This window comes from Netta rufina (genome assembly GCF_964035555.1).
Source record: "Netta rufina genome assembly, chromosome: 2".
Classification (NCBI taxonomy): Eukaryota; Metazoa; Chordata; class Aves; order Anseriformes; family Anatidae; genus Netta; species Netta rufina.
Window position 1 is genome coordinate 57,128,620 of NC_140124.1, and position 18,276 is coordinate 57,146,895.

At 39.3% G+C, this 18,276-nt stretch overlaps 1 protein-coding gene across 1 annotated transcript in view; it reads left to right on the forward strand.

Annotated features, from left to right (window-relative positions):
• Positions 1-18,276, forward strand: part of TPK1 (thiamin pyrophosphokinase 1) — a 316,605-nt gene that overhangs the window by 179,765 nt on the left and 118,564 nt on the right. The window contains exon 5 of the mRNA XM_084306926.1: positions 11,072-11,167. Coding sequence (XP_084163052.1) covers positions 11,072-11,167 — 96 coding nt within the window. The remainder of the gene's footprint in view (positions 1-11,071; positions 11,168-18,276) is intronic.

An 18,276-nucleotide genomic window follows, 5' to 3' on the forward strand; every position in this document is an offset into this window, starting at 1 on the left:
CTGATGTTCATCATTCGAGACATCTTGAAAATGTCTTGCAGGAAGACGCTTTTGAGTCGTAGGGTAAGGTCTGGATTTGTTCATAGGGCTGTTCTGAACCTGCTCAGTGTAGACATAACCTGCCTAGCTGTTAGCCAGGTGCTTGGGGAAAGCCAACTACTTACAGTTCAGGCAAGGTTCAGTCAAAATAATGTATGTGGAAGAATCGCATAAGCTTTTTTTTTTTTAAAAAAAAAAAAAAAAAGCGCACAGAAAGCTCTGGTGATCTTCTGATGTCTCTTCTCACAGTTTCTTGAAGTTGCAAGTGTTTTTTAGATCTCTGATCAAAATGCAGAAGTAGGTGTTGATATCTTTTTCTTTCTAACAACAGTAGTTTAAAATAAAGGACAGCGAGAATGAAGGGAAGTGGAAAAGAAGTTTCCGGGTGTGATTGTGTGTTAGAATAGGACTTCAGAGAAATTTTATATCATGTTTACATGTCCTGAAAGTTGGTATTAATGCCTCTATTATGTCAGGTTCCTACAGCAGTCATGTTAACCTGTATAATTGACGGGAAGCTCAAAGCACAGCAGGGTGCTCCAGAGCCTTGTGTTTTGTATATGCAGCCATCAGGGAAATGGCTTGTCTTGCTTCCTCGCATGTCCCAGATACTCTGTTAGGCCACTCTACTTTAATGTGTGCACCCAACTCTCTTTGACACTTGAACTAATACTTTAGGACAATGTCTTTTAGGGGCAGTATGTTCAGTCCAATCTTCTTTTTTTGTTGTATTCAGTTCCTGCAAACAAGTTGCAGCTCTTTGCACTTTAGCTTTAGTTTGCACATTGAATTTTGAATGACCCCTGAATGCTCTATTGCCCTTTGTCAACAACAGATGTACAAGGACAAATTCTGCTCTCAGTCATCTAGGGGAAGATCATGGGATCTGATCTTTTACATAGAGATTGTTCAGGGTAATTCAGTTAAGGCATACACTAGAGCATTGATAGAGATCAGACTGGGAGCCATGCTATCAGGAGGTGGATGTATACCCTAAAATATTACCTGTCCAATGGATTTATCACAGCCTGCAGAATAGTTAGTGGAATGGATTCTGAATAGATCCTCTTAGCACAAGGAGGTGACAGCGCAGTGCCTTCTGTAATGTCTGTACATGTTGTAGTGGCTTAGCTTCCCTTTGCCAGGAACCTTAGCTATCTGTACAGAGTGCTAGAAGTGTTGTTGTTAAGCTTCAGAAAAGCACTGTTGCTATTTAAAGGAAAGCAATATCCTATTAAGATAAACCTATGGGTACTAATGCAAAATCTCTTACTGCAAAGCTCCATGTTGCTCATAGAGCCATTGCTGTTAGTTGGCTACACATTATTTATTTTGTTCAATATAATGTTTATCATCAGTTCAAAACCTGAAGCATTTCACACATGAAATCCCAATGTTTCCAATACACTAAGCTGGATATTTCACTATCCAGCTGAACAGTCCCCCTTGAGTACTCGGTTATGTATCAGGTGGAAGAGGGAGCTGGGGAGCAGGATATACAGCCCAGTTACAGGATGTCTTCTGCTACTGAACATGCAACATCTGACTACTGAAAAAGCAGGCACTGAAGTATACCTGGAAGATAAACTTGGTTTCCAACTTACCAAGTAATCAAGTTACTTCAGACCTAAAGACTTAATGTTTATTCAGCAACCTCACAATTCAGCTAGGAGTAGCTGAGCCCCTCCACAAATTGAAAATACAACTTTGTGAATATGATGTGTGATCTTTGATTATTCAAGAATCTACTTCATCTATGTGGAAATATATCCTGAATTTCACTTGGAAATGTATTTGTACTCTGTGGAACACTTGCTGGCGATGAAGTCAGAACTGCTGTGCTGGGCAGGGGTTTCATTTTCCTGAGCTTTCCCTTCTGCCTATCAGAATGTCAACATGTCAGCTCCTTGTGTTCATTGCTCCCAGATGGTTTGGTGATGTTTGGAAAAGGATTATAAAGCTGGGTTTGATTTTTATTTGTTTACTTATTATTTTATTTGCTGTTGCTTTCATCTTAATATCACTTGCTGAAATACAGAATGATTTCAATTAATTTTCTTTTGACTTTGAGAAACCCGTTTCCATTGGCCTACGTGCAGATTATGCATTTGCAAAATGTATTCGGTCTTCAGAAGTACCCATCAAAGTTCAGTTCAGTGAAAAATGCTATAGCTAAATAAATAGCAATGTGTCCTTCACAGAGGAGGAGAAATATGCTTGCAAAGAAGCTTGCAAAACTGAAGGAGAAGAAAGAGGGGCTCAGCATATCATTTAAAATGCTGAGCTCCGGAGCTGACCCACTGAATGGAGTTCAGGATACATACCACGTAGCATTCTCCTTTTGGTCTTTATGAACTGATTCTATAATGATGAGGTATTCTAAACAATGAATAATCTCCTCCTAAAGAAAGTTTTTTCTGCTCCTTGTAAAATGTAGCTTTTATGCTGAGTCTGAGAGGCTTTAGAAACTGTCAGAGAAAACAATAACAAGGAAAAAAAAATGAGTATTATCAGGCCATATACCTAGCCCAGCTAGAAGTTAAAACACGAATTAAAGACAGGAGGCTGTTCATAAAGGAAAACTAACAGGCAGTGGGAAGTAATCAGTGACTTTCCTAAAGGATCAGTCTTGGGACTAATCTTGCTATTTTCATTAATACCCCAATACCAAAATGAAGAATGTGTTGCTGAATTGTATTGATAGTACAAATTTTGGAGTTTTATCCACATGTAGGAAGATATTTCTCTTTTCAATTTGCTGTCTTTAGATAATTAAATCTTTGTATCCTTTTGTACTCTTTTTGTACATGTTGGGAGAGTTGTGTAAGAAAGCACCTTTTCTGTGAGCATAATGCACATTTGGGGCCTGTTCTCAATTAATTCTATTCAGTGATCGATATCTGAGATGCAGCTCCCCTCTCGCAATCCAAATTCTTTTCAGATCAATTATATACCTCTGAAAATAGGGAAATACTGACAGATACTAGCTTAGGAACAAGAATTCCCTCACATAAATCCTGAATGCAAGAGATAGGGATTAGCTGCACTGGCCATGTATATTTAAATAATCCTAATGATTAGAAATGCCTTGCAGAGATTTTTATGCCACTCTGTTTAACATCTGTTTTTTTTTGTGTATTTTCACAGTCATGCTACTGTTGAGTCCCTTGGCTGCCAAAGGGTCGTAGAGAGACGGTGTTCAGAATGGCTAAAATTGGCCAGCCCAGATCCTTGAAATCACCCCAGTAGAAGCCCTACTGTTTTCCCCTTGTTTTTCTTACCTTGAGATGAATCTTGAGAATTGATAATCAGTCTGGAAACTGAAGTCAGTTCACATGCAGTTCCTGCTTATTAACTTTAGCTCTTTAGAGCATCTGTCATACCACATCATACCACGTGATAAAAAGCAAAAGCTGTTAACCTGGAGCTCTTTTAATTAAAAAATAAATAAATAAATAACTTTGGGTTGCTGTGCATAAAGTGTTACGGGATTTGAAATTCAGGCAGCTTCTCTCCCTCCCTCCCTCCCACCTCATAAAAGATACCTCAGATGGTTGAATTTCCAGGAATGCTGCATTCCCTATTCTTCAATTTTTACAGGACATGGGGTTTATGTTTGGGGCAGCTTGTGTTTTCAGCATTATTTCAGGAAAGTGTGTGACTTGTGTTGTCATTTGTGCTGACTGCCAAAGATAATGTTAGCTTTAATATGTGTTTAAATGAAGTTACAGCATTTTAGAAACATTACAGTTCTTAGTCTTGGTTCAAAGTGCATTCAAGTCCACAAAAAAGACTCTCACTGACATAGGTAGTGGCCTATGTTGTCCATGATCGATGGCGTGTGCTTCCCTTCTGTCAGAGGCTGACGCTGTTCCAGCACTCTGATTTCCCTTACGCGAGCTACCTTCATACATAAATGCACACAGATAGAGGAACAATTTCCGTTTACACTTTACTTTCCAAGGAAAGAGAGGTGCTCTAATCAGCCCTATCAATAGGTTAGGCTCCAAAGGGCCCAATCAGCCTGGTAGACAAAAGATTTTCACGGTACTGATTATAGAGTCAGCCTGACCGTCAATTAAAATTCCCCTCTCTGAACTTTTGTTTTTAGACAAGAAAGGCCACATAAGGGAAATTTCAAAGAAGATCCAAAAATAGCAGGTGGCTGTCACTGCTGTGCTGTGCTCAGTTTTAATCGTCAGATTGGAGAGATAACGTGTCTGGGTTGCACAGAGATGTACAAATGTAGGTTGACTGTTTAAATGCCAGAAATGGGTATGGAGGGGCATGGATTGTAAATTTGAGACTACAGCTGCTAACAAGCCCTTCTACTTCAGTTTTTTACTCAACACCTTTACCTTTCCGCTTGGTTGTTCAAAAGTGGTAAAAGTTGTTAGTGATCTTTTGATAAACGTATTGTAATTGTGTGTTTTGTTGCAATTTCTGACCTGTGGGTGAGTATCTAAGATGCTTGCTTTTATTTACGAGGCTTAATAAATCCAAAGAATTTACTGCAGTACAGGTAATCACTGTGAATTTATCCAGAAAATATAAGGTTAGCTTTGTTGTTTGGCTTTTTTCTTTTTCCCTTTAAGAAGTTGTTGTTCTTGTTTGGGTTTAGTTGCTGTGATTTATGATGATTATTATCTTTGGTTTTCTGCACTTCAGTTTGCTCTAGGTGGCAAAGAAGGCATGTTGGCTTTCTTTGGTATTGTTTAAATACCAAATAAACAGATTTATATTTTGTTCGTTTCAAGCAATTGCCATGATTTCATGATAAATAGACTTTTCTTTTGAAAGGGGGCAACGTAATTAATGCAGAAGACCACTTTCATTGCTTCTATCTTCACATCAAATATATGGTATAAAAAAGCTATCCTCCATCAGAAGCCACATGCTGCCTCATTAAAAACACAAACAGGAAACATTTTATTTACTTTGAAAAAGACCGTATCAAAATAGAAAGAGGGGAAGGGAGGAGAGGCTGCAGCTGTTGCAGTCAAAGTTTCAAGTACATTGCCCTTTTTTTAACACTCTCAAATTTGACAAGTTCATGTAGCTATCGGTTTGCAGAGGTGTGCATATGTTTACATATATTTACTGGGTTTGTCTCATGCCACCAGGCAATACTTGCTTAATAAATCAAATAGTGTTATGTATGGTTAGACAGAAGTGATGGTCAAAACCGGATATTCTTTGTTTGTTCTGGGGGAGGGGGTTGTCACTGGAGATCTCCATTATTTGGCTTACAGTGCATACGCTTCGTCATGATTAATAAATTCCTGTAGTTAATCTGAATGGCAGCACCACCTAATGTGCAATTGGAAGAGTCAAATCATCAGCCACCCCAGAACTGAGGGCCAGGCAATCTGTACAGTATTAGTTTTGTGCTGATGCCAAGTGGTCAGCCAAATTTGAGTCCAAAAAATGAAAGAAAATGCATTTCAATTATGTATTTTTGGCTATTTAAATATCCTATATCATTTTCTCCAATTACACTTCCTGGACTCTACTACAAAAATCAAAAGGCAATTCATATAACTAAGCTGATCAGAACAGAAGGTTTTTAATACTAGTTGTTCGAAGTATTTGAAACTACCAAAAGAAATCAGTGAACATGACTGCTTTGCTTTCTGTATTTGCATCCTACTCCGCAAATGCAAAAGGATTCAACTGACTAATTTCCTCCTGGTTTGTAGTTCATAGAGGTAAACCAGCTCCATGGTTTTGGCGCCGTCTTGCTACATAAGTCTCCACTAATTTATGGCTTATAGGAAATCTATGCAGCTTTTATAACTATCAGCAGCTTAAGCTAGAGGGTCTTGTTTTCTCTCTTTTTTCCAATCCTGCCCCTTTTAAACGTTATCAGGAACATTCTAGTCTGCTCCCTCTCTGCCCCATGCTAGCATTCAGTTTCCTTTCTGGGGCAGTTATTTTGGATCAGTTGTGAAACACTTGACCAACAGTAGGGAAGACCACTGTTTGGGTGACTTGTCACCTCCAGAATGTTTCCCAAGCTAGTTTTTTGTTGTTGTTTTCTTTCTGATACTGATGCACATCTATGTTCTTGGCTAGGCGTGGTCCATGACCTGCAGTCACACCCTGGGGCCCGTTTCTCTTCATCAGTGCCTGGTCTAGAGCAGCACTTGTGTTGGATCCATTTCACTCCGGAGTGTAAATATTTGTCTGCATATTTGTGTAAAAAATGTTTTGGGATTTGAAAACATTCAGGTGACTGCAGCTAGTATATGAAGGTTGTAGATGTTAGGGGTTTTTCTTCAAGCAGGCAGAAATGTAAGAGAGATCCAGGAGGTGAAGTAGCTGAAACTCCCTAGGGCCAGAAATTTAGATTAAAAAGAGGAAAACTAGATACCCTCTGCCTCTTTGCAGACCCTGTCAGGTTTTGAGCTGGAAATATTGCATACCCATATAGTGCATGTAAGGGAAATATACATTAGGGAAGTCTGGACCGCATGATGCATGAGAAAAGGCTGAGGGAAATCAATTCATTCAACTTCCAGAAGAGAAGTGAGGGAGAGATGACATTACAAGGTTTCCCTTCTTTTTGGGAGGGCAGAGGAGACAGAACCAGACTCTTCTTCAGACCACTTCAGAGTGGTCAAGCATTGGAACAGGTTGCGCAGAGAAGTTAAGGAGTTTCCATCGTTGGAGGTGCTCAATGTGGACTGGAAAGGGCCTTGAGTAACCTGAGCTAGTCTGAGCTACTGCAAGTGAAATGTTGGACTAGGTGAATTGCCAAAGTCCCCTCCAATTGAAATTATTCTGTGAATCTGTAGCTGTTACTTAGCCGGCATGTGTGGTGCTGGGATTGACAGGTGCATTACTGTTCTGTTAGGTGAGACGGCAGGTAAGGCTTAGTGAAAGGAGAGTCTTTAGAAATGCCAATTAATTTATACAGCTTTCTTAAACTTTACCGTTTGTCTGTGCGGTGGTTTTGAGAGGCTCTATAAGCTGTCTCATCTCTTTTCTTTTAGCTTCAGGATATATGATTTTCCTCTGTCTGCCATTAACACTATACATGAGTACATCTGTGTTGAGATTGATACCTCAAAATTGAACCTTACTTCAACAACAGTCATTAAAAAGACTGAACTGGATATCACTGGTGCACGTGCTGAGCACAGCCGGACACAGGCTTCAGAAGCTAGACTCAGAGGTCTTGCCATAGGAGGGCCTTGGAAATATAGTGCAAATGAGGATATCTTAAATATTCTGTCCTAATTATATTTTCATGCTTATAAAGATTAGGAGAAAAAAAAGAACAAACATAACTTTCTTTTACTAAGAGATTAATGAGGACATGTGGGAATGGACATCTACACACTGCTGTCTTCAAATGCACAGCATGCTGTGATGCATAATATTTCTAAAAACGGGAGAAGTACTGAGATGTTCAGATTGACATTTCAGTGCCTGTCTGGTTTCAGTGTCTGTCTGAAATATAGGGTTCAATAATCCTATTATGTGTGTCTGGCACACTCCTCCTTCTTTAGCAATGTGCCTCCTATAACTGCTATAATGAGACAGAACAGCCAAAGTCTAATTCTGTGTGTGCCTCATCCTATCACTCAGCAAAGTTATATCGTCATCAGATGCAATCTATTGTTTTCTTTCCTGCTGTGTGCTATTGATTTTTCTAACCTTTCTTAATGTTACATTTGCTTGGCTTTTTAACTTTCTTACCAAAGGTTAATGTTATTAAGTTGAGCAGATTCTATAAAACTACAACCATTATTGCCTATCTTGCAATTACTATAGGGTCCTTTCATTAAACCCTGGCTGCATCAGAAAGCTTTGTCTTGAAGATGTTCGTCATTTGTGAATATGGTGAAGGTTGGCAAGAACTGCACCTGAACTGTTGCCCAGTTTTGTGGTATACAATATTAGATTTTTTAATGTCAGGTTTAGCAGATTTACCAAAAACTCTCACCATCAGTGAACGTGAACTGAACATTCGTTCACTCCGGCAGGGTCAGAGAGAGGATACGGGCAGAGTGCTGCTGCCTGTACTCCCTTGGGTCTGACTATGCCAGTCTCTTTGCTGTCGTGGCGAAGGGAGCAGATCTAAAATCTCGTCAGCTCCCAAACTGCTTGTCTGTTTGATGTGGAAAGAAAATGAAGAATCAGAGTTTAATTTGAAGGAATTGATGGCTTTACTGGTGGCACTCTGTCAACATTTTTTCATTGTGATCTACAGTAGTACTTGTATAAAGTGTCAAACGTGCAGACGGTGAGTGAACAGTTTTAGGATACCACTGCTGAACTGTTTCATTTTTAGCTACTTCTGTCACAGCACCATCTTGGTATCAATACCATGGGTACAGCAACTTGCATTTATGACAAATAGTGCATTTGACATCCCACTTACAAGTTTAGAAAATCACATTTCTGTGATTGTGTTTTCAAGGCCTTCTATATGTGGAAAACACCCTGGCAGGGCTGAACGTGGAATGTCCATGTGTGGTACTTCACAGCTTTCTTCTGGAGCTGTGGCAAATGACCGATAGTGCCTTCCAGCCACTATGTTGAAGTCATCTTGCTTTGGAAGTGACACGTAGTTGCTCCAAAGAACTTATCAAAGAACATCCTGAAAAAGCTAGGCAAGAACTAACTTCAAGTGAAATGTTTTTAAACAGAAGAGAAGCTTTTAATCCCAGAGAAGTTGTGGATGCCCAACCGGGATGCCCTGGTATTCAAGACCAGGCTGGATGAGGCCTAGGCTGGACAAAGCCCAAGCTGGACGAGGCCCAAAGCAACCTGGGTGGCATCCCTGTCCATGGCAAAAGGGGTGGGAACCAGGTGATCTTTAAGGTCACTTCCAACCCACGCCATTCTGTGATTCTATGAATTTAAGCTGTTGTACATCATCCCTTTAAAAACACAGGATGTTGAGTAAGTTTGCTCTTTCCTGGGTGGAAAGCAGAATTGCAGTGTAGCTGCAGCTGCCAAGAAGTGACTGTCTAAGGAGGATATCAGGCTTGTTAGTGAGTGCCAGAAAGAGTATTTCAGAAGTTCTGGGGGCAGGTTGGGGTTAAATCTATTATTTATAAATCAGTACCTATAAGCCACTTCTGCCAGCACCGGGGAGCCAAGGAATGGTCCTGGCAAAAGATAAAAGACTTCCTTCTCTACTGCAAATTTAGGAGCTGGTAACTCATGTTCCCCTCTTCTCCCATGCCATGCAGTAGCTGTCCCCGCAGTTGATTTTGTCTGCATCTGTCACGTTCCTGTGCTGTTCAAAAGCTGGTTGTACAAGACCGGGGGGGTTCTGTCTGTTTATAGCTGCTCACAGCGGTCTCTCTTGCCACTGTCACTGCCAATAACGAGCCCGCCTGAGAGCAGCCTGCTCTTAGTGGATGACATGTCTTTTCAGTTAGAGTGGGCTTTGATTAACAAATTCACTTCAGAAGTTTTCAGGTCCAACTGTATGGGCCAGAACATCCCTATACCTTTCTTAGGCTCCCTCAGTGTCTCTGGCTGGCCCTGCACAACTCCCAAATTGATTGCAGTCCCCAGTTGGCTTGAGGCCTTTTTCTCCCTGCCAATTTGATGTTTTGGCCATTCCTGGTGAAGAGTGGGAACATGGCAGCTCTTCAAATTGTTTGAAACTTAGCTCTGAATTCAGATTCCAGTTGCATTTTTCCTAGCCTCTTTGTGGTGGTAGCAACGTTGCTTCTGCAAAGGGACGTATATGGTGACATCTGCTAATGCATCTAAAGCTTGCTTCACTTCAACAGGCCTACCTGAGAAGGCATTTAGTACAACATGGGGTATCAGAAAGTTTCTGCTTTACTTTTGACCATTTTTCCTTTTAGAAGATTTTGAGGAAGGAAGAAAGAAAAGTAAGGGGTATAATAAAAAGCATGCCATTATCTCCTCCTCATTTCTTTCACTTCATCCAGATCCCCTACTGCATGACAGTTTTGTTGGGTTTTATATGTGTTCTGGCTGTGTGGGGAAGCATTTCAGTGATAGCATATGTCCTTCTACTGGAGACTCATTATTTTATTGTGTGCAATCCACCAAACTCTCTGTGTGCTGATCTGGGCAATTTTGTCCTCTATATCTTTATTTTTAGCACTGAGGTAAAAGCAACGTAAAAGTTCAATTTTTTTTTCCTAATGTAACAAAATAATGTACTTTATATACACAGGCACACATGCAAAGATTCTGTATTCTGAATGTTTTTCTCTTATCAGTTGTTATGGTGTATAGAGAAACATAAAAACTGTCAGGTAAAGAAAAAGCTAGGAGGCTTTTAAGGGGACCTTGAAGTGGTAGGAGAGGGAACCTCTAAATCCAGCATGTATGGTTCTTATTTTAATTTATGAAGCTGTATGGGTATTTGGTATCTTTGAAGCCCCTTTGAGTGGTGACTTTATGTGGTAGATACATTTCATTTTTCCTTACTCAGCTCTTCATCAGAGGCTCGGGAGTTGCTTTAGCACTCAAGAAGTCTGAACTTCTGCTCTTCTCCACTTCAACATGTTCTCATCTATGTTAGCCCACTGCAAGGAGATTGTTGTGATATTACTGCAAATTAACAACTTCAGTGGTTCTGGGAAACTTGAAAATTTTGTATACATACGTTTATACACATTTCAATATATGTAGCAGAAATGTAGTAAGTGTAGTACCAGAGCGGGAGATCATTTTCCTGGAATTTGATCCTGGAAGTTCTTTATGACCCAGAGCTCACCACACCAGAATTTGTCCAGCCAGCAGAATATCGTAGAACATGCTTATCCAAACTCATGAATATACTCAATAGGTTTGGAATATCTGTTCCTGTGCCTACCAAAGAGCTGGTTTATAATAATTTGTTCAGCTGGGACTTAGATGGGTCTTTGGGCTCTGTAAGGGTATAGCCTTTTACTTGATTCTTCTATCTCCATGCAGAGACTTTAGGAGTTGTTAACTGCAATTAATTTCATCAAAGAGAGCATTACTTCTCAAAACTGAAAGTTGTGTTAATTTTATTTTTCTCTCTCTTTTGCTGCTTCTTCACTAGGGATGTGAGTTAATAGAGACCATGGATCAAGATTTCACAGACTTCACCAAGTGCCTTCAGATTCTCCAGAAAAAGATAGAGGAAAAGAGCCTGCAGGTAAAGGCACAACATCTACGTCCCTGCTTGTTAATAATTACTCTTTCTCTCCACATACTTAGGTTTATGTTTTAAGTTTGCACTGAAATGAAGTATTATCTTCTGTAGCCTTGCTATTCTGAGGTTTTGCCATGTTTACTGCACACCTTGTAAGCATCAATGCTTCTGCTAAAAGAAATTACCCAGTGTGTCAACAAATAAGCGTTGGCTTTCTTAAAAGGCAGCTTGTATTGATTTCTGTTAATGAACAACCCAAAATGCAGAAGAGCTGTTGTGGCTGGTGTTCAAAGCAGGAGTCCCGCTTTGGCATGTAAATATGTTTTCAAGTCTTGGCATACTGAGCCTTGATGTTCATATCTCCTTCTTCTCTCCTCCCAAAGGTGAGATGGAAGGGGGAATCTTATCCTGCCAACATTACATATGGTGAGCAATATCTCCTTCTGCAAAGGTTCCCCTGAAATCAAATGGAACCTTTGCAGAGCAAGAAGTGCGCTAAACTTAAAAAGAACCATATGGAGTTGTCAGCTGCTCCTTTCATTGGAAAGGCAAAGGAGGCACTGTGCCCCCTCCCTTTCCATAGTTTGTTTCATAGGCCCTCGTTTCATCTCTCCAAGATGCGAAGTTAAAATTTGTCAGGAACTTCAACATGATGAGTTGATGGCAGATGTGCTCTTGGGATTGCTGTTCTTTTCTCCCCATGGAGCATTCCTTCTTAAGGGCTGAGCTCTCCTCTCCGCTCTCAAACTCTGGGTGAAAAGAGCTGAGAGGAAACAGCTGTTACATCCTCTTACCAATAGTGAGGGCAAGGGGCTTATAAGAAAATGAAAGCAACAGCACACAAGATGGAAGGACATTGCAAACCTCCTCCTTTCCCGTTTTTATTGTAGCAGGATAGGAAAGTTCACTGACTTTCTGAAATCACTTGTTCTCCAACAAGGCAGCAACAGATGGAAATGCCAATACCACTCCCTCTTTCTTCTCTCCTCATTCCAGGCTGATACATAATTACCCAGTTTTTGCTGGTTGTTTTGAAATGCCTTAGTCTTCTGAAGGAGGTGTATGTCCGTGTGACACGTCAGAGTGCTGTTGCACAGTGCCCAGTATATGCTGTTGTTCATTAGTTGTTTTTTTTTCCCCTATCAGTATAGACAGAGATAGGAGAGGTCCTCATGCACCTCTTACCTGTTAGTATGTGAGCCAGGAAGCTCTTTGGTACTTCATTTTTTTTTTTCTATTAATTAATTTTATGCATTTATCATCAGAAAAGCACACCAGGGTGTCTTGCCACCTAGAACATGAATGATAATGAGTGTGATTGGAACTGATGAGCCACCTACACCTAGGACTTGTTTTGACTTTGACAAGTAAGGTGCTTCCCTCTTAATGTAACTACCTGTAGAATGAAGAAGAACCTGAATGTTTCCTGGATTCAGTTCATTATCAAATCTCATCTACAGAGGCATTTTTTAAGCTATCAGAAGAGGTTTTATAATGAATAATCAATGTGTGCTTAAAATAAGAGCGGTGGGAACATGACAGCTTACAGATATGTTTCAGCAGTAAGTAGTCTATTTGTAAACTTGGAATTCTGTGATCTCTCTACTAGGTAAAACCCTGTTAAGTTAGTTAAAGAATATTGCACTATAATCCTCTGTGATGTTTTGTAAAGTGCAAGCCAGAGTGTAATTGCAGTAATTGTGTAGAGTTCACGCCAACGCACTAAACCTAAGACTTCAGTTTAGTTACACTATCATGCTGTTATACTTAAGACGTAGTTGAGACCAGCTTTAAATGCAGTTTTTCAGAGGTGCAAGAAGTAAATCAGACATGTTATCTATAAACTAAGTACTGCATTCCTTAAATGCTAGCTGCTGCTTTTTTTTTTTTTTTTTTTTTTTGTGGTGTCTGTTCCATGAAGTATAAGAAGATGCCATCGGCTAATTCATACTAACTAAAGCATACATTTTTATTTTTGTTTTTTTGCATTTTCTGATGTAAGGGGCTTCAGGAAGTCATTGACTCAACTTAAGCAACTAATATGCGAAGCTTAAGCAAAAAGAACACAAAACTGTATCACAACTGTATAAAGTAGAAGGGTTCAAATTTTCCCTATGATCAGAAGTGTTAAGTACACTTCATTAGTAGGAGAATTAGTGATACTTTTGGATGTGCTGATGATGCAGTGCTTAGTTTGATGCCTGGTTCCCCAATAACAGAGTTTCTGCGCATTTGCAACATTTATTGGCCTCAGTTAATGGATGCAACCACTTGGCTTCTCTGAAACTCCAGCCCCTATAAATACCTAAAATTGCACTTAATTTAGGCATCTTTATGGGAAACATTTTGCCATGAAAATGTCAAGTGATAAGGAAACAGACTGTTCTAGCCGTAGATCTAAAACCTTTGAGGAGAATGCAGATAACTTCAGAGAAGAAAGCTGTCACTGAATTCTGCATTCACTCAGAAAGTACACAAATCTGAGAAGAAAGGTCCAGTGTCTAAAAGTGGAAAGAGTTGTTCACCTGCATTTGCATTTTTGGCCTGAAGTACAAACCTGCATGTCATAGTGTGGATTTTTTTCTCCTTCAGGAAAGACTATCATAAAAGCTTTCCTTTTAACTGAGAATATTAACTGGGTAAAATATGTTTTTCTGGTTCCAGGTGAACAAAGATGTATCTCCAGCTTTGACTTTTACTGATTCTGGCTGGCTTAACCAGAGTACATGTCAAAGAGGCACTATAAGTCTGTTTCCCAATGATTTATAGTTGAAATTACTGAACAAGGAAAGTCTATTTTTAGTAGATAAATAATAATAATAATAATAATTTGCAGTCATGCTGTGTGCGTGGCTGCTCTTTCTGGGTAGCAATATGCTAAATTAGGAAATGAAATTCAATGTATAGCCTGGATCCAAAATCTTGTGACATAGTTTGTCTGGATGAAATTCAACTGTGAGATGCTGAAGTATTTGAAACAGATGTTCTTCAGTTGGTTAGAGAATAAGTTATCATTTATCTGCTGCACTGGATGGATAACATTTCTACTCTGATCTGTCACCTCTACAAAAGTTCTATGTGAACGAGACTTTTGAGCTCTCGGGAGCTTACGGGGGCAATATTTTGTTCCAAAGGAATTCAGTTTTGGTAGTTTGTTTTCCATTTCCACACTTCTGTCCTCCTCCTCTTCTTTCCCACTCACCCAGATTGCTTGTGAACAAATAACTTTTGAACAGAGGAATGGAGTCCTGAAAGGTAATCATGTCATACAGCTTTCTTGCCTGCGGCCACCTGAGTGACAGACACAGTGAGACAGATGCCCAGTGCCCCCATGGAAGAGAAGGCTGCAATGTCAGTTTAGATTTAACTGGTTGTTGGAGAATTCAGTTTGGAAAGAGGCCTTAGGAATGCCTTTACCACAATGAAGGGTACAGCTGGAGTTAACAGCCTACTGAGGCAGATCTGGGAGAAAAAACACCTCGTTAGTTCTTGAATTGCTTGTTTGATACAAAGAGCAGTAATTCTGTCATATGGTATAATTTTCTGAGTTCATTATTACTTTTCCCTTTTCTCAAAGAAAAACTCTGAGAAAGTTTCTGAATCCTCAGGGTCAATCATTTCTGGTTTACATTGTGTAATGCAATATCATAATTGGCTTGCTTAGCCAAGTCATTCAGGAAGCAGTATTGGGGTCATTTTGTGATATCTGAGTCATCTAATTGTGTATATTTATAATCGCATACTGCAGTGAACGTTAGGACAAGCAGTACCAAGCCGTATAGACCTAGTTAGTATTGGTCTTAATTTTCCCTCTCCACAACCCTAATTCATTTGTGAATTGGATTGTGTTGGATGGGTGAAGCAGTGAAGTACCACCAACAGAATCTGACTCCTGAAGTTTCTTTGCAACCTAAAGGCTGTTAAATATCTCTTTCTCTTTCTGCATGACTGTGTGTATGCATGTGTACACAGATGTGCATGTATGTTTATATATACCCACAACTTTCCTGTCAGTATACCTTCCTATCCCTATGTGATTTTTTTTAATGTCATAGTAGCTCTGTCTTTATTTCTGACATTTATTTCTTTTACCTTGTTAATGGTCTATTCAACTTTACATGTCCATATTTCGTTTTACTGCTTTAATCACTTTTTGTTCTATAGTTATGTGAGTACTTTTGTTTTCTCATTACAAGACCTTCAAGTACGCTTATTTTCAGTAATTTCTGTCTGATACAATTTGCTGGTCTTAACTTTCTCTTATGTAACATAAGCTATTTCAAGAAACCATCTGAGCTAGCAGAAATGGTAGACTTGCTTACAGTATCTTTTTTTGAGATCAGCAGATCTTACATTAAAAGTGAACATCGTTATCTCCATCTTGCAGATCAAAAAGCAGATGTACAGAAGCGACTTGTCCATGGTATCCCAATATGGTAGTGGTCCAGCTGGGGATGATCCTTCAGTTCCTGGTCTTTATCATGCCCTCTTTCCATAACACTCTCCCTGGTCTCACTCACAGGCAGCTCACAGCAGCACACTCCAGTAGGATATGGAAGTGTATTTATCAATTATGCAGCTCCAAGGAGAATCTGCATAATGTAATGATAGATTTAAGCCATTATCTTTATCTCAGAGTTGCAAACTCTGTGTTCTTTAACTGTTTCATCTAAAATACCGTTTAGTCTTAAAGCTAAGCTCCAGGACTTTTCATTTAGCTTTATTATCTTTTCTGTTTAAAAGTTAAAGCACCTCATTTGCTTACATGAGCTGAAGATATAAAAAATTGATTTTATTGAAAACTAAATGCCTTTTAGTGTTTTTTTATTAGAGTGTTTCAATTGATAAAAAAAAGCATTAGTGTCAATATGAAAAGGTGAAAAAATCCAAAGCAACTCTTCTCAAAAACCCATTGCAGTAAAGGGATACTATACTAACATTTCCATTTTAAAATTGCAATTTAAAGGCTCATTCTATCAGCAGCCTATGGTATTACTTCTTATATGTGAATACAAGCATTCTTCCCTTTGCCCTTTTATAGGAAGTGTAAAATTAGTCCGCTTTCTTTTCTGTTGAGGGAGACTAAGCCTAATGTAGTGAAGTCATGTGTTCATAAAGTGCTTGAGAGAAGACAATGAAGTGCTGTTGATGTTCCACTTCAGCTATGTAGTGTTCAAACAGCATATTAAGCACTCCCTGGTTTGTCTTTACCCGAAGAAAAAGACCCTGAAGGAAAAGAAAATGCTATAGTAAGCAGATCTAACGATTTTAAAGAGAAGAATTTCTTGACGTAAAGAACAATCCCATGTAGAAAAGATGTAACCTGACTCCGTTTGACCAGTCTTTGGTTTTGTCAGTCTGTTGAGGTCATTCTTGATGGCATGACGTTTTTGTGACAATTAACATACTGGCTTCAGCTCCTGACTGAACTGAAATTTTGCTGCTCACATTAGTGGCTGGTAATTTCACAGAAGGACACTGGTTCTAATTTTCTAAAAAACTCAGGGTGCCAAGAACAGCAGTGGGAATGGTAGTTAAAGGAAAGCCTAGGAATGAGGACTGGTGGGTCATTACAAGGATTTGGGAACAGGGAGTATCAGAAACAGAGGGAGAGGCTGTTTGGAAGGTACCAAAGCTGGCATGGAGCAGGACTGTGCAGCTCTTAGGAGGAGACTGAAGTTTATGGCTCTATCTGTATGCAGGGCTAAGAATAAACCTGTTCAGTTTTGGTGGCACTGTTGCGTTTTTCTTCTTAATGCCTCACTGGAGGAGAATAGAAAATGCAAATGAGATATATTTAAGGGAAGTTAAATACATTTATAAAAGGTTTCTACACTGTCAAGTGCTATATCAAAAGATTTTCAGAAGTTATTAATAGTAAAATCCTCTTCAGAAACAACCATATCTAAAGTGTTTCTTATGAATTCCCACTTTAATGTGTAGAATCTCATAATAACTTTCAGCAGGGGTAAATCCATCCTGTAGGGTATAAAGACATATCCTTGAGTGCTGACCATTTTGACTCTAAGGTCTAAATCCACCCTCCAGAAATGCAACATCTACCCCATCCAACCTACTGTGGAAATATTTCAAAGCTTCCCGTTGTGAAGGTATGGCAAGGTACACTCCTGTAATGAAGGATATCAGAAACACCCTAATCTTTTGTGAAGGGAGCAGGCTGTCTACCTGTTCCTCTGTAACTGTGGGCATCACGAGACACTAAATATCTTAGGCATTTGTGTTAAATAATTTAATGTAAAATGGATGTCTGCAAGAACATACTGCATCATATACTGTGAATTTTTCTTATGCAGTGTTTAAATACTCTGCTAGGGCATGATTTGGTCTGTGAAGATAATTTAAAGAAAAAAGGCAGAAGCAGAACAAAATTGATGGAGAATGTATTGATTTCCGTTTGTTAGTTTAAAAACACAGATAAACCCCATGTCAAACTTTGGGGTGGAAAAGAACAAAGGGGAAAGCACAGTTCACTTGGGCAGTTTGGGGAATGGAGAGGTTACTCATGAGCTAGACTGTGGTATCTGTTCAGAATCCAAGGTTTCCGACAACCATCTTCCATTTCCACAGTTTAGCCATGAAGTAAATATTTTTTGAAATACAGAACATGAGGTTACTACAGGTGGCTTGCTGTTCCATTTGTAATCACCAATTTTGTCCTGTTTATAACTATTTTTGATAGAAAACATGATTATTTTTTTCCCTATATTTTTAAATTAAGGCAGCCTCTTTTGCCTTCAACAGCAGAGTTTATTCAGCTTCCCCGATAGTAGCAATTGCTGATGTAACTGCCTCAATGCTGGGAAAGTGGTGGGCTACATTAACATACCATTATTCTCAAAAGGCTGTTGCATTTGTACTGACAAAGCCTTGGAGATGGAAGCTGTAGCAGGAAATCTTGAAGAGCCATAGCTTTTGACACTAGGAATTTTTCTGCAGCCTGAGGACCAAGAGCTCAGTTCGTTGTTTGAGATGCTCATAGAAAACTTGAAATTATTTTTTTCCGTTTAACACATGAGTACTGTGATGTTAAGAAATGTCCCCTCTATAAGTTACGAGTATTTTTATGAAATCCTGTTTGGTTAATGAGATGT